The sequence below is a fragment of the Poromitra crassiceps genome, assembly GCF_964638095.1.
Source record: "Poromitra crassiceps genome assembly, chromosome: 16".
NCBI classification, from domain to species: Eukaryota; Metazoa; Chordata; class Actinopteri; order Beryciformes; family Melamphaidae; genus Poromitra; species Poromitra crassiceps.
Window position 1 is genome coordinate 23,850,762 of NC_139645.1, and position 15,982 is coordinate 23,866,743.

General features: G+C 44.0%; 1 protein-coding gene across 1 annotated transcript in view; it reads right to left on the bottom strand.

Annotated features, from left to right (window-relative positions):
• The window catches only part of LOC310791534 (NACHT, LRR and PYD domains-containing protein 3-like), a gene marked incomplete at its 5' end in the record, with an annotated part of 89,673 nt that overhangs the window by 33,017 nt on the left and 40,674 nt on the right, over window positions 1-15,982 (bottom strand). Inside the window, 3 exons of the mRNA XM_083653208.1 lie at window positions 3,140-3,143; window positions 3,914-4,087; window positions 12,258-14,049. Coding sequence (XP_083509334.1) covers window positions 3,140-3,143; window positions 3,914-4,087; window positions 12,258-14,049 — 1,970 coding nt within the window. The remainder of the gene's footprint in view (window positions 1-3,139; window positions 3,144-3,913; window positions 4,088-12,257; window positions 14,050-15,982) is intronic.

Genomic DNA, 15,982 nt, shown 5'->3' on the forward strand with positions numbered 1-15,982 from the left:
TCTCTATGACATCACTGATGACCACTGCGCATTGCGGCCTCGCCTGCTCTATGACATCACTGATGACAGCATCACGGATGACATCAGTGAAGGCATCATCACTGATGACATCATCACTGAATTTATATCCACCTTATTTTTTAATGCCCCACTGTAAAAAATAATTGTGGGTACAAGGTCCGGTTTAACGTGACTTATTGTTGCAGCTTGCCATTTCCTTTGTTATACTCGGCTGCAGACCTGAATTATAAACCAGAAACTGGAGTACCTTATAAAAGTTATAAATATAGTCACGTTATAAACAACTAACCAACGCTGGGGGTCCGTATGGAGACAGTGTTACTCGAAATGGTTAAAAGTTAAATCAATTTGGTCATTCAGTGGCGTTTTACTGCCATGTAAAGTAACTATTACGCTAGCCGCTAGCATTAGCAACAGTAGCCGACTACCCACAATGCATTACGTTATCCCAGCACCCGAACGACACGGCTGTAGAGCAGAATAGCTCTGCTGTAAAATCCTCATAAACGTTTTTTTTTGTCAAGTTAAAACCATAGACTGTAAAACAGTCTATTACACCGGAAGCGGAAGAAGCACCCATCAGGCATCATGGCAGCTAGAAATATGGTGGATAGCCTCAGCCAGGAAGGATGACATCACGGATGACATCATCAATGATGCCATCACTGAGATGCAAGATGCAATGCGCAATCTTGCATTGTCTTTGGATTCTGGGATTGATTTGGATTGCATTCTGGGATTGATTCCCAAGCCCAATTAGTGTCTGCCGCGGGTATGGCCCGGCGGAGATCGACTTCAGAAACCGGCTAAGTGATTGTGGTATCACTTAAAGTACCGAAAGCATTTAGCTGGACAGCTTCTTTTTTCAGTTTCTGATTGAATTGTCAGCTTTAGCTAACTGAGACCATTTGTCAACTAACGTTGGCTAACTTATAGTGGCTACACTGCCTAAAATTGATCTAGACCTACTAGCTTGCCAGCTAACTGAGTTAGCCAGATTCATAACATAACTAAATGCTTTCAGGATTTTCACCATGAATACCTGCAGTTCAGCGCTCACTGCTCAGTCAGGCCTAGGGATGTCATGAGAACCGATACTTCGGTGCCAAGTCGATACCAACATTCTGAAAACGTGACGGTACTCGCTTTCCTCCAATACCCAAAGTACCGACGGGAACCGAGGAGGCAAATCTGGTTGCTTCATTTGTGTTGTTTTTGGGCTGTAAATCAGCAGTTATCTGGCAACCTTTTTTTTTTTTTTAAGACGTGCAGCCGTGAACACGTGACTACATACCCACACACTACACACAGGAGAACAACATGCAACATGGCGGAGGCACCCGCATCTGCTTCTTTAACAACTGCAGCGACAGCTGCCCCTCCATTAGTTGGCAAGAAAAACACCAAAAGTCTGGTATGGAAGTACTTTGGATTCGAGGCTGATGAGCATGGATTAATAATTGAACCCGATAAACCTGTATGTTACACCGGCGCAGTTTCCAGATGAAAGGGGGGAACACATCCAACTTAGCGAAGAATCTAAAAGACCGACATCCAGACCTCTACAAAGATTTCAAGGTGAGTGCGTTTCATTTCAACGTAACGTAACTTGACAACGTGTTGTTAACACGTGTTGTCATTGCCCATCTATTAATAACGTTACCTAAGGTAACGTTAAACAACCCTGAAATAATAAGATTTCAAGGTGAGTGCGTTTCATTTCAACGTAACGTAACTTGACAACGTGTTAACGTGTTGTCATTGCCCATCTATTAATAACGTTACCTAAGGTAACGTTAAACAACCCTGAAATAATAAGTTATCAAACGTTTTGTTTGAGAAGGAAGGCTGGCATTGCTGTTTAGGTGTGTGTGTTTGTGTGTGTGTGTGTGTGTGTGTGTGCGGTTGTAATAGGCTACCGTTCACTCTGTCAAAAAAAAACGATAAAAAAAACGTTATGTCACGACCACTCCATGTCAGTAAACTACTGCTTGCAGTGTGTGTGTGTGTGTGTGTGTAGTCATTAAGCTGTACCTACTAAATTAAATATATATTTTCTTTCACAGTATGAGCCAGAGGAGGACTTGGACCAGGAGGACAGGGCCGGGCCAGGGCAAAGCCAGCAACAGCCACAGCAGCAGCAACAGCCAACAATAAACGGAGGCTTTTCTGAAGCTCAAAAAATATGGCCATGACTCACATGAAGCAAGGAAATTAGATAGGACAGTTGCTGAATTCATATGCATGGACAAAGTTCCTATCTACACCGTAGAAAAGCATGGATTCCAGAAAATGCTTGAAAAGTTCAACCCCAGATATGAGCTACCATGTAGGAATTACTTCATGTACACAGAGATCCCCAAACTCTACACTGAAACTAGAAACCTCATCACCCAGCATTTCAAAGAGAAGCAATTCTATGCCTGCACAACTGATCTGTAGCGCACACAGTATTGTTTGTTTTAAATACTGAAGAAATGGTTCTAATAAAGGAGTGTATGTTGAACTACATGGGATTTATCGCTTTGTTTTTATTTTTACCGTGGTATCGAAAAGAATCGAGTATCGTGGAATTTCACTGGTATCGGCATCGACTACTACATTTCTGGTATCGTGACATCCCTAGTCAGGCCTACTGTAAACTGGCTATGAATCTAGCATCCAAAATAGCTACTGTAGCAGGGACACTGTACCTTGTCCCTGCTACAGTAGCTATTTTTAATGTTAGATTCATTGTTCAAGTTAGTTCTCACTCTGTGTGTGTGTGTGTGTGTGTGTGTGTGTGTGTGTGTGTGTGTGTGTGTGTGTGTGTGTGTGTGTGTGTGTGTGTGTGTGTGTGGCTCTGGTAGCTCCAGTCACATCAACACCACTGAAACAATACCATGCCATAGCATGCTAAATATGCAGTGGTGGATGTTTGTGATACATGAAGCATTGGAGTCTGATGCTGTGTGATATAATCCACTTTCTCTTTCTTCACATTTGACTGAAGACAGACTTCATAAACAATATTACTAATATCAGCTTCACAGGGCTTTGATGGCAGCCTGATCTACTGTACTTCTGTTATGTGTTTTTGGATGGAGGTTTGGTGTGTTGTTGTTTGTGTCAAACTTGCCAGCCTGTTGGAAGAGTTTGACACAACAAAAAGAAAGAACACAAATAAATACAATACTTTAAAGGATAGCTTTACTGGTAATCAACCCACTTTGTATCATTAATAATCTTGGTAAAATAAGCACATGGACAGTATTTACCTCTCTGTGTTTTCCTCACAGAGATCTCCCATTTCCTCCTCTGGCATAGCGCGCCGTTGTGACGCGTTTCACGTCACAACGGAGCTGCGGAAGTTCTGCTGGAGACGTGGAATCTGCTTGAGGGCGGCTGTTATTGTTTATTGTTTATTTTTTAATTATGCGCACGTCCACGGAGAATGCATTGAGAGCCTTAAGGAGCATTAATGACTTGCAGCTGACGGGGGCAGAGTTTCTGCAGACAGGAGCAGGAGCATTTTTCTCCGTGAGGTAAACAGAGAGAGAAGATAAAGGCTGCCCATGTGCTTATATTACTGAGATTATATATGATACAAAGTGGGTTGATTACCGGTAAAGCCGTCCTTTAAAGGCAAGAAAGCAAGTATTATATAACGGAATCAAAGAAGTTGCATAAATTGTAATCAGGTGAATTAGGGCCTATATGAATCTCCCTCTCTCCCTCTCTCTCCTCTCCAGAGTAAAATGATTAAGGCAAACAACATGAGTAGAATTTGAGATCTAAGCCCCTAAAACCAGATCATGTCTGATTTCAGATTGATCGACTCTATACAGACGTCCACACATTACAAAATCCATATAATATTCATATCAGCACATTATTAAATATGATGTCTGACCTCAGAGTCTCCAGTCTGCAGTGTGGACTCTCCAGTCCGGCACAGAGCAGCTTCACTTTTTTTGAATCATGCAGGTTGCTGTCACTCAGGTCCAGTTCTGTCAGATGGGGGTTGGACTTCAGAGCTGAGGCCACGACTTCACAGTGAACCTCTCTCAACTCGCAGAACCTCAATCTGAATAAAGAATAAAGAAGAAGTTGAACTTTACAGCTGAGACCAGGGGCCCTATCTTCGCAAACGCACTGATTAGCGCTTGTGCAGTGTTTAACGGTGGGCACTCGTGCAATTTAGAGGCGTGCCCAAACCCTCTGCTATTCTCCCTGACGTGCAAAATGCCTGTGTGCTCCATGCAAAATCATGAAATGGGCGTGCTTATCACCTGTGCAGGCAAGAATGATGCAGATCACACTGATTGGTTTGATTGATGTAAAGCCCAGACACTGGGCATCACATCAATCAAACCAATCAGATTCCCGTCTCTCACTCCCTTTAATACCGTTTGTGTGCGTGGAGAACCCGTCACATATTTGTATTATCGATCATAATCATTTTCACCTCATAATTTTCACATAAATCACCCAAATGATGTTATTTTTTAATGTGCACTCCCAAGAGTATCAAACAGGTGTTGTCTATTCACTGTAAGAATGGCACTTAACTGTTTCTGCAAATTAACTCTATCATTATCTATTTATTTATTTACATTGCCAAGAGAGAATGAGAGATATACTGTATAGAGATAGGGAGAGAGAGAAAGGGAGGCAAGGGACTTCTCAGATGAAGGCAGGTAATACAATAGGGCTTATTGTATTGTAGCCTATGGCCCCTATCGTTGCATCGGCGCTGTTTCTAGGCCGAGCGCCTGGCGCAGCGCAAATCAGTGGGCGTGGACCAGCGCACTTGATATCGTCGTGCTGGCGCTGCATGCAGCCTAAAGCATTACAACCACGCCTTTTAAGCGTAAAATTATGCACCATCATGCTCATTGGATAACTGCAATAAACGAATCGCACGCTTGCCTTTTTAGCTCCAATTCCAGTGGTCCCGCAAAACCAGATGAAAGCCAAACGCTCTGCCCCCCCCCCCTCCCTTCATCCAGTCTGTCTGTCTCCATTATAGGCTATTATTCCATATTATTATGCTTCTCAAACCAATAACTGCAGTTTAAATACGCTACACTATAGCAAGATCAAAGTGAAAAGAATGTTCTAAATGCATCGGATAGAAAAATATAGCCTATCCCTATATGATGAGATTAATTTTATATTGGTGAAAGTTTGTCCAGAACGATATCGTTTTCTCTCCCCTGCTGCAGGTAGAATAATGCACATAAATATACCCTACATTATGTAAAGTCATTGCATAAATGTGTTTTTATTGTAAAACTAAATGTGAAGTAGGGCCAAGTTATTGGAGCGGACATCACAGCGCGTTCCGCTGTCACTTATCTAAATCACGTTAAAACGACAAGAGATATATATAGGCCCAGGAGGACATATATGTTTCACATAGGGTGGTGTATTCATTTCGATGTTTCATTTGGTCCAATATTGAAATGTGTACAATTGCAGGTTGTGTTACCATTACACATTAATTTAGATCGACCTTTTATATCTATTTCGCCTCATTTGGTTGCTATTTAGTAGCGAAATGGAGAAGCACAATGCATGCTGGGACAGGCCAGACAATTTACAACTTATTTTTCCTATATGGGAAGTGTGTTGTGCCTGTCTAAGCGAGGGAGTCAGAGAGAGAGAGAGAAGGGTGACAGAGAAGAGGCAGAAGAGCACTGGCGCACTGAATAGGCCTGGTTTCAGAGAGAGACAGAGAAGGGTGACAGGGGAGAGGCAGAAGTGCACTGGCGCACTGAATAGGCCTGGTTTTCAAAGGCGCAAAGCGCTAAATTTACGGCAGGTGCGAAGATATCAGTACGCCGAGATTTAAGGCCGACACGCCCACTTTGGCCCATTCTGGGACTGCGCCACGCCCATTCGGCCTAAAGCGCATTTGGCAGCGTAAAGCCATATTGATATCGTCCCAAAACAGGCGCAAGGCACGTTTTTTTGCGTTTAAGGCCCGTTTTAGCGCCGAAGGCTTGTGGGAGAATAGGGCCCTATATATTCATATCTTTTCTTCACTCAGTTTAGGCTCAAGCAAATAATGAAAAGTCAAATGGAACGAGCAGCACTTACAGGTCAAGTTTGAAAAAAAGGTTTTAATCCACACAGCAGCAGTGAACAGAGGTGTTTCAGCCTGTGGCTTTCCTCAGTGTTAATGAGAGAATGGGTGTGACCTCATATATAAAACGAGGCAAATTTGAGGTTGATTATGTTTATAAGAACAATCCTTCTTGTTCTTTTGTCAAATGTTGGTAGATACATTGATGATTTGTTTTGTGTTCACTGGTTCATCTGAGGAGCTGGAGGGCTTGAAGGAATTTCTTAATTATAGAGTTCCTACTATCACCTTCACGTTAGAGGCAGGCAGTGAGTCTGTGTCCTTTTTAGATGTGAGTTAATACATGTGAATTACTACAAAGATAGATAGGGCCCCAGGACTTCAGAGCTGAGACCAGGGGCCTTGTCGTCGTAAAATCGGTAATTTAGCGCTTGTGCGTGTTTAGCGCTAGGCGCACCGCAAAATGGGGGCGTGGTCAAGTGTGTTGACATCTCACAACAATCATCACATCATTTGAAAACATCTGTGATTTGCAGCTTTTACTTGATGCAATTCGGGTTCTTTAGTTGGCTGGAAAATAGAAACATGTTTGCAACGGGGAAACAGGGACATTTGATTGACAATAATATTGCAAGTAGGCTACAATGTCCAAGTTTTCTCAATTCATTTCCCATTACCCCCTATTTGTAGCCTATTTTCTTCCTGAGGGAGGAAGATGGGAACTGACAGATGTAGGCTACTCAAAGGGGGGGAATAATTGTAGACTAATATTATAGTAGGCTATTAATTGGCATTAAGGCATTGGTGATTAATTAATCTGGGCGATGCAGTATGGTGTGCGTGTGTGTGCACACGTGCGGTTTCGGAGAGAGAGGGGGGGTATAATCGATCATATTAACAAAACATTTTCACCTCATAATTTTCACATAAACTCCCAAAATAATGTAATTTTTTAATGTGCACTTAAGGGAATATCAAACAGGTGTTGTCTATTCATTTTAAGGATGGCATTTAACTGTTTCTGCAAATGAATTTGAATGAAATTGCACGATGGACACTGTAATCTCCATGCGTAATTTGGACATCTCCACAGCATTGCATAACAATAACACTGGGCCCTATCGTGGCAAAAGCGGTAATTTAGCGCTTGCGCCGGGCGCAGCACAAATTAATGGACGTTCCCAAATCATCTGCTATTCTCCGTGATGCGCAAAATGCCACTTGTCCCAGCACCACAGTGATTTATGCAGGATTAACTCTGGAAATTATTCAGAGGCGTGTGGGCTTGTGTGTGGGCGTTATCATCCACACAACCAATCAGTGTCGCTCCTTTCATTCCCTCCAATTCATTTGCGCAAATGTCATATGGTTGTCCACGTGCATTAGACGTTTTGTTCATATAAATAGGCTATAACATACACATGTCAAAATATCTGTTTCTTTAATAGGCAGGGATGTGTGAGAATTTAATTCTAGCCTATTTCAACATATCAAAATTGTCCCAAGTGCAGGTTCATCTTAATAGGCTATTGCATGCGTGCAATTGCAGGGAAGGGGGTTACTGTATCACTGGCCCACACAATTTGCTCAAAGTAATCTACTGTGTGTGTGTGTGTGTGTGTGTGTGTGTGTGTGTGTGTGTGTGTGTGTGTGTGTGTGTGTGTGTGTGTGTGTGTGTGTGTGTGTGTGTGTGTGTGCACGTACAAGGTTTTGGAGAGAGAGGGAGGGAGAGAGAGGGGGTTAGCCCACTGTAGAAAGAGGATATCAGCATGATTGTGGTACTTTACATGTGATAAAGGTTTTCAGTGAATAATAGTTGATTGCCTCACTGAGTAATCTGCTGTTACCCAAGTTTAGCAGCAGAATTTGATGTCCTGGCATTTGTATTTTAATGGGACATCCGTGCGCAAAGAATTTTGCGCATGCTGACGATAACAGAAGGCAAGGATTTTGCGGGGACACACCTGGATTGGCTTGGGGCACACCCACACCTGTGTTTGGCCCAGACGCCGGCGCAAAACTGGAAGGTGTCGTGCCAACACACAAATTGGCACTGGCGGGAGGCGGACGATAGCATAAGACGCAGGGAAGATAGCATAAGACGTAAGGCGTGCAAACCCGGACATAAGCGCAAAAAGCGGATAGCGCTTGTACCAAGATAGGGCCCCAAGGATTTCCCGTGCACTGCTGGAGCAGTGCGGAGAATAATGGTGCGCTCAGGGTGCAGCGGGGTTTTAGACCTGCTTTCAGAGCTCTAAGCGCAAAGAATTGCGCACACAGGGATGATAGCAAACGTGAGGTTTAGCGTGGCCATGCCTGGTTTACCATAAGGCACACCCACAGATGCGCCGGGCCGGAAAACCCGGTGCAAAAGTGGACGCTATCGTACCGAAGATAGCATAAACACGCAGAATGGTACGCAATCCAGGGAGCAAGTGCAAAAAGCAAATAGCGCTTGTACCAAGATAGGGCCCCAGGACTCCAGAGCTGAGACCAGGGGCCGGTTGTACAAAACACCTTGAGTTAAGATTTAAGGTGTCCATTAACCTTTTAACCTTAAGGAGAAGATTTATAAGGGTGTTTTGTGCAACCAATTTTATTTTATGGACTCAGGGCCCTATCTTCCGTCAGGCGCTATCCCCTAATAGCGCTTGCGCACCTGTTTGCGCATGCCTTTAGGCAGGGAAGATAGCATTCCGCCTTGCGCCACCAGGTGTTCTGCTGAGTTTTGCTCCCCCGCAGCAGCAAAAAAAAGCATCCCCACCTCACGGGAGCATACTTGTAATGATTTATAAAGAAATGTAACTGTTTAAAAGTGATATAATTGTCTGGTAGACGTGACCTCCCTGATTTCTAAGTTAAAACAGCCCCGAAATATGTTGGGGATGCAATTCTCGGCCGGGATGCGGAAAGGTTAACGGCACGTGTCGCAAGCGCAAATTAGAGCCGTGCCAAAATCATCTGCGCCCCAAAATACCTGCGCAAACGGGATTTGGGCGGTCTTAACTACCAGAATTATTCACAGGCGTGGCCAGACAAGGCTGGGCATTACGTCAATCAAAACCAATCAGATTCCCGTCTCGCAATGGTTGTTTGCGCGAGGCATGCAATATGCTGTAATTCTCTCCATGCGTAATAGAGTGTACTCACTCGTGCGAGGACAGAGAGAGCTTATTGAGAGATCATCTGTGGTGCCAACGACCCTCCGGGTGGTTATGAAGGTAAATAGCCTATGTCCATTGTCCAACAAGTTCTCTCAATTCATTTCCCTCTTTTGGATGTGATAAAAGTTTCTCTCTGAATTATCTGCTAATACCCAATTTTAGCAGCATAATTTGATGTCCTGGTATGGCAAGGCTGTGCGTAATGACATATCCAAAAGGGATTTTACTTGCACTGCGCTGCGCTGCACGGAAATGATGGTGCGCAACCTAGCGCAGAGAGGTATTTGCGCGTAAGAGGTCCTTTTCAAAGCTCTTTGCCCAAAGTAATTGTGCGCTGCTGACGATAGCATAATGCCATCTATCACCACATTTTAGCGCTGAAACGCCTGCTTTGGCTTGTGGCAGCACAATTATCACAGGCATACGCTTGTGTCCACCCCCAATTTGCATTGCGCACGGCGTTAAACGAGCGCAAACGCTAAATTAACACATTTGGGAAGATAGGGCCTTCAGACTCTAAGGCAAATCTTAACTCAAGGTGTTTTGTTCAACCGGCCCCAGGACTTCAGAGCTGAGGTCTCAGAGTTCACAGATAGAAAGACTGTTTACAGATTTAATGTAAAATGAGAGATTATCAGACCAGCATCCTAATCAAAACCTATTAAGCATTCCTCCTCCTCCTCCTGACCTATACTACTACTAATAAATAATAATAATAAAACTAATAGCAATAATTTATACTATATAATTTGACATTTTCCAAAAGTGATTAATGTATAATATAAGCATAAACCAAACAGAAAATAATACATGAATGCAATTGTATCATATTAAAGCATTTCTGTAAAAAACAGTTTAAGAAAATAATGAAAAATGATGGAGATTTCAGTGTGAGCTCCACAGGCTGTTCAGTTGTGGTAAAACAGCTCAGTAGAACAGCCTGACACCATTAGAGTCAGTCTGGCTTCACCACAGATTTGGTTGGGGTTTAGTAACTTTTAAAGTTTTGAGCCTACAGCATCATATTTACCACTTTGTCAGCTCGGTCTGTGGTGTAAAAAAGTGTAAAAATACAGCCCAACCCAAGAGGAGGCAATCTGATCAATCAACTTCTGAGACGAGAGGCTTTCTGGATTTTTGAATTACACACCATTGAACCTTTTGGCCTTAATGAAATGCAAGATTTTAGTTGTTTTTTGTGATCTATATTAATTGTTGTCTCTTCCTACAGGTGATCTGGAGCCTAGGAAGAGACCAGCCATTAAGTCCCATTACACTTTTCCCCCCCTTTAGTGATAGAGGGAGTGCAGGTGCTTAGTCTTAAAAATGTTCTCATTCTGTAACTGAATATTAACTCTGTACTTTTCTTAATGTATTTTTTCCTTTGAAAAATCTTAACACGTTGACTGCCAACAACGAGTTGAGTCGTCAAACACAATCCAGCTGTTCACTGCCAACGACGAGTTGAGTCGTCAAAAAAAAAAATATATTTTTTTTGACGGTGCTACGTGGATCAATGCCCCCCGCGTCTCCTATGGAGATATTGGAAGTATTGAATGTGTATAATCTATTTTACCGACCAGCTAGGTGGCGACGGTGCCCTCCCGACAGAGAGAAAGTCAACCAAAAGCAGCCGCCTCCCGCGGCTGCTTCCTCCATTCTCAAGGAAATGGCTTGCCGATTTTACAGTCATCAGTCACCAGACTCGCCGCTCTCGGGCCGCGCCAGCAGCAGCACACGGGGGATTGCAAATTTGCATAAGCCTAGAGTCGCACGGGGCTTCATCGGGGCTCTCAAACCCAAGAGACGAGTGAGCCCTATCCACACTCGCTGCCAGGGAGGGAGGCTGCTCAAACTCGCTGCCAGGGAGGGAGGCTGCTCGAACTCGCTGCAGCAGCAGCAGCAGCAGAGCACTCGCTTGTGACAAACGCAGGCTGAAAGCCACTAGACACGCCCACGGAGGGAGGAGTTGAAGGAGAGGGCGTTCGGAACTATATTGTTTGGATGTCTGATCTCTCACTGATGCCAAAAATAAATGGTTAAAGTGACTGTTCTGCCTGTTTGATTGAATTTCACAAAACTGCGATTATCTCAGCTTTCACTCTCAGACAGCTGAAACCATGCTGTACTCAACGGCTAATATCTACATAACTACTAACTCTACAAACTAACTCTTTTAGACAGAGAAAGCACACATTCTATTAGTACTTTTCTGAACTTTGTGTTCACAAACTCCAAGCAGAAAATCCTCGGCTCTTTTAAAATGAGCCAGAATCCTCAAAAAACGGCCTGGCAGAAGCTACCTACAGCAAAAAAAAAACGGCTGGCAGTCAATGTGTTAAATATCTTCAAAAAATATATTTGATATACTATGTAAATTAACTGCCATAATTGTGATATATTGGTAAATACATGTCATTCTTTTGAAAAACTTGTTTTGTAACTTGTATCTTTAAAAAAGACGACTGTGATAATTGGTCATGTGACCCTGCCTAATGTATTTAACTCACCTGTGGGTGCCAATGGCATTCTCTGTGAACCTGATGAAGCTGTACGCGAAACGCGTTGTTCACAAATAAATATCAGTAAGTCATTTTCAGTGTTGCGGTGGTTCCTTTAATTTTTCATTTCATGACCATATATGTGTTTGATGTACATACAAAGAACTGCCACAATTGTATTAGTGAAACACGCATTTTAAAAAAATTGTGTTTTCCTTCTTTCTGGTTTCTCCTCTGACACCCTGAGCTCACCTCACAGAGGTAGTCAGACTGCGGGTGCTGTGCCCCCGGATGAAGCCACGGTCTGCGTGACGTAAATTCCGTCATCAGAGGGTGTGCTGCAGACAACCGTGTACGCTACCTTTGTGACTGGACGGACATGTCCGGTGGAGGCTGTGCATTTTCTTACATTTTTTCGGTGTCACGTCAGGGGAGGCGTGCCTCACACTTTTAAAACCGCTGGTCTACACTGTTCTATACTGTTACTAACGGAGTACTAACCGAGCCTTCCTGCAGTTCCTCACAGCTGGGATCAGTCTCTGTCGCCCCATTGTTGATGTGTTGTAGGCCTCCAGGTCGAACACATCCAGAACCTCCTCTGACATCTGCAGCATGTAGGCCAGAGCTGAGCAGTGGATCTCAGATAGTTTACTCTCTGATCTGTTCTCTGACTTCAGGAACTCTTGGATCTCCTGATGTACTGACTGGTCATTCATCTCAATCAAACAGTGGAAGATGTTGATGCTTCTTTCAGGAGAGGTAATGTAGTTTACTCCTTTGCGATCATCAGTGTTCATCTCCTTCAGGTTGCTGATGGCTCTCTGGATGCTTTCAGGACTGCTCTCTGTCTGACCCAGCAGGCCTCGTAAGAGTTTCTGGCTGGACTCCAGTGAGAGACCATGAAGGAAGCGGACAAAGAGGTCCAGGTGGCCATTTTTACTCTTCAGGGATTTGACCATGGCTCTCCTCAGGAAGACATCCAGGGATTGTTCACCAGCTTCTTCTTCTTCTTTCAGGAATGTCTCCAGTACCCTCTCATCTCTGTTTGTGTGACAGTGGAACATGTAGACAGCAGCCAGAAACTCCTGAATGCTCAGATGGACAAAGCAGAAGACCTTGTCCTGCTGGTACAACACACAATCCTCTTTAAAGATCTGTGTGAAGACTCCTGAGTACACTGAGGCTGCTGTGATATCAATGCCACACTTTGTCAGGTCGGCTTCATAGAAGATCAGGTTGCCTGTCTCCAGCTGCTCAAAAGCCAATTTTCCCAGAGAGAGAATCATCTCCCTGGTCTCTGTCTCAGCTCTCTCATGATACTTTATGTTCCCTTGTCTGGACTGAACCACCAGGAAGTGGATGTACATCTCAGTCAGGGTCTTTGGCAGGTTCTTTCCCTCACTGGATTTCAACAGATCCTCCAGAACTGTAGCAGAGATCCAGCAGAAGATTGGGATGTGGCACATGATGTAGAGGGTTCGTGACGTCTTGATGTCTTTGATTATTCTTTTGGCCTGCTGCTTATCTTTGAATCTCTTGCTGAAGTACTCTTCCTTCTGTGGGTCAGTGAAGCCTCTCACCTCTGTCACCATGTCAACAAACTTTCCAGGGATCTGATTAGCTGCTGCAGGTCGTGTGGTTACCCAGATGCGAGCAAGGGGAAGCAGATTCCCCTTGATGAGGTTTGTCAGCAGCACATCCACTGAGGTCGACTCTGTAACATCAGTCAGGATCTCGTTGTTCTTGAAGTCTAGAGGAAATCGACACTCATCCAGACCGTCAAAGATGAACACAACCTGGAACTTGTCAAAGCTGCAGATTTCTGCGTCTTTGGTGTCAGGAAAGAAGCGATGAAGAAGTTCCACCAAGCTGAACTCTTTATCTTTCAGCAGATTCAGCTCTCGGAAAGTGAATGGAAATATAAATTGTATATCGTGGTTGGCTTTGTCCTCAGCCCAGTCCAGAGTGAACTTCTGTGTTAAGACTGTTTTCCCAATCCCAGCCACTCCCTTTGTCATCAATGTTCTGGTTGGTTTGTCTCTTCCAGGTAAGGGATTAAAGATGTCTTCACATCTGATGGTTGTTTCTGGTCTCACTGGTTTCCTGGATGCTGCTTCAATCTGTCTGATCTCATGTTCATCATTGACCTCTCCACTCCCTCCCTCTGTGAGGTAATGCTCTGTGTACATCTGATTCAGAAGTGTTGGGTTTCCTGCTTTAGCAATGCCCTCAAACAAACACTGAAACTTCTCCTTCAGACTGGATTTGTGTTTTTGTTGTGGATGTTGAGTTTCTGAAAGAACAAAGAACAAACAAAGAACAACAGTGAGCAGATGTTTTGGTAAACATGAGAAATGTGAACATTTCCTGGTAAATGTGTATCTCCACTCCATGACATCTCTTCAGCTCATCAGTGGTGAGCGGACAAACAGGTCCTGATTGTGTGCAGCTCAGTGTGAAAGACAACTGGTGTGGTGCTGTTTTGTTTCTCAGTGTGCACTAGGGTTGTGCGATGTCAACAAAATAGCCATCGTGATGGTTCTACAGTGAAACTTCACGATGGACGATGGCATCGTTGTTGACGGGGGGGCTGACAGGTTGGGGGGCTGGGGCTGTGTGTGTATATGTGTTATGACAGCAGTGCCTGCATGGCAGCCAGAGCCCAGAGGTGTGTGAATGCAGTGGATAAATGCTACTACTGCAGGTACATTTAAACGTGTTTCTGATTCTCATTATTAAAATCTTTAATACCTGTTTGCCGTCACTTTGTCCTTTGATCTGCGTCTCCCTCTTTTTTCTTTTTTCTCTCACGTCCTGCTTACTGTCAAAGCGTCCTCCACATGCAGCATGTGACGCATAATGAGCCGACCACCTGTCCTTACTCTCAAACGTTCATTTTGGCGAGCTGGGAGTGGGTGAGTTCGTAAATTCATTCTGATGTTCTCTGCACTAAATGCGAGCGACTTCACGCACGGTCCAGTTTGTGCCAGAGTAGCCTCAACGTGACACTCATCAGTCATTCAATGGCTGATGAGTCTTGTGTTGAGGCTATGACAGAGTGCGCCCTCATTTGTCTATGACAGCCGCCCGCTCCTTAACGGATATGCTGCTGAGTCTCTCCCGAGTTAACGTGAATAAACATTCACAAAAGAGTGTTCTTAAAATAATCAAACACTCAAAAAATAGCAAGGTTTTCTCTTATTTCGAGCAACAGCTCCCTTTTAAAAGTCTGTCCGTGTACAGGTATCTGTGCTTTGTGCGACAATATCACCGCATCATGTCAGTTGAACATGATTAGTAGCCTTATCTTATCTTTAATCATATCCATAACATTACTCTTATGGAGCTCAGCACAGAGTAATGTTCTGGTGAGCAGGTCACTCAGCATGTGGAGAACGAGAGAGAAAAAAACTAAATGAAAAAAGACGATAAGACGCGGATCAAAGGACAAGCGACGCAAACAGGTTTGTAATTAAAAAAACTATTAACGAGGCTCCATGCAGACATCAGAAACATGTTTAAATATATATGTACAGTAGTAGCATTTATTCACTGACAAATAGTCTGAACACACACTACACTCACTGCTGAGTCACACATCTCTCTGCTCGCCATGCAGGAGCCACTGTCTCTTTCTCACACACACACACGCGCGCGCACGCGCACGCACACACACGCGCACGCACACACACACACACACACACACACACACACACACACACACACACACACAAACACGCACACACACGCGCACGCACACATCACGATGGTCTGATGTAGAAGGCTAAGAGGTCGATGGGGGTCAGTCCATCAACGATGGTCGATGCCATCGTCCATCGTGCCAACCCTAGTGTGCACCACTGTGTTCAGCGTATTACACTCACATTAACAAATTAATAATTTTACCAGATTATCCAGAGGGATTCCGCTCATTTACCTTTAAATCTTGTAATGAATAGATCTTGTTTGGCAAATGTTTAGATTTTCAGCAGAGTTTGGACATGCTCATGGCTTCTATCATTTTAAACTATAGCCACTATAAACTGTAAAGTTCCAACACGAAGGAGGACTAAACTCAGGGTGTATTCACACCTATCTCGTTTGGAGCAGTTGTTCCGAAACAGAGAGCGTTTTCCGCCTTGGTGCGGTTCGTTTGGGGGAGTGTGAACACAGCAATCGCACTCGGATGCGGGACAAAACAAGCGGTCCGAGATCGCCAAGAAAGG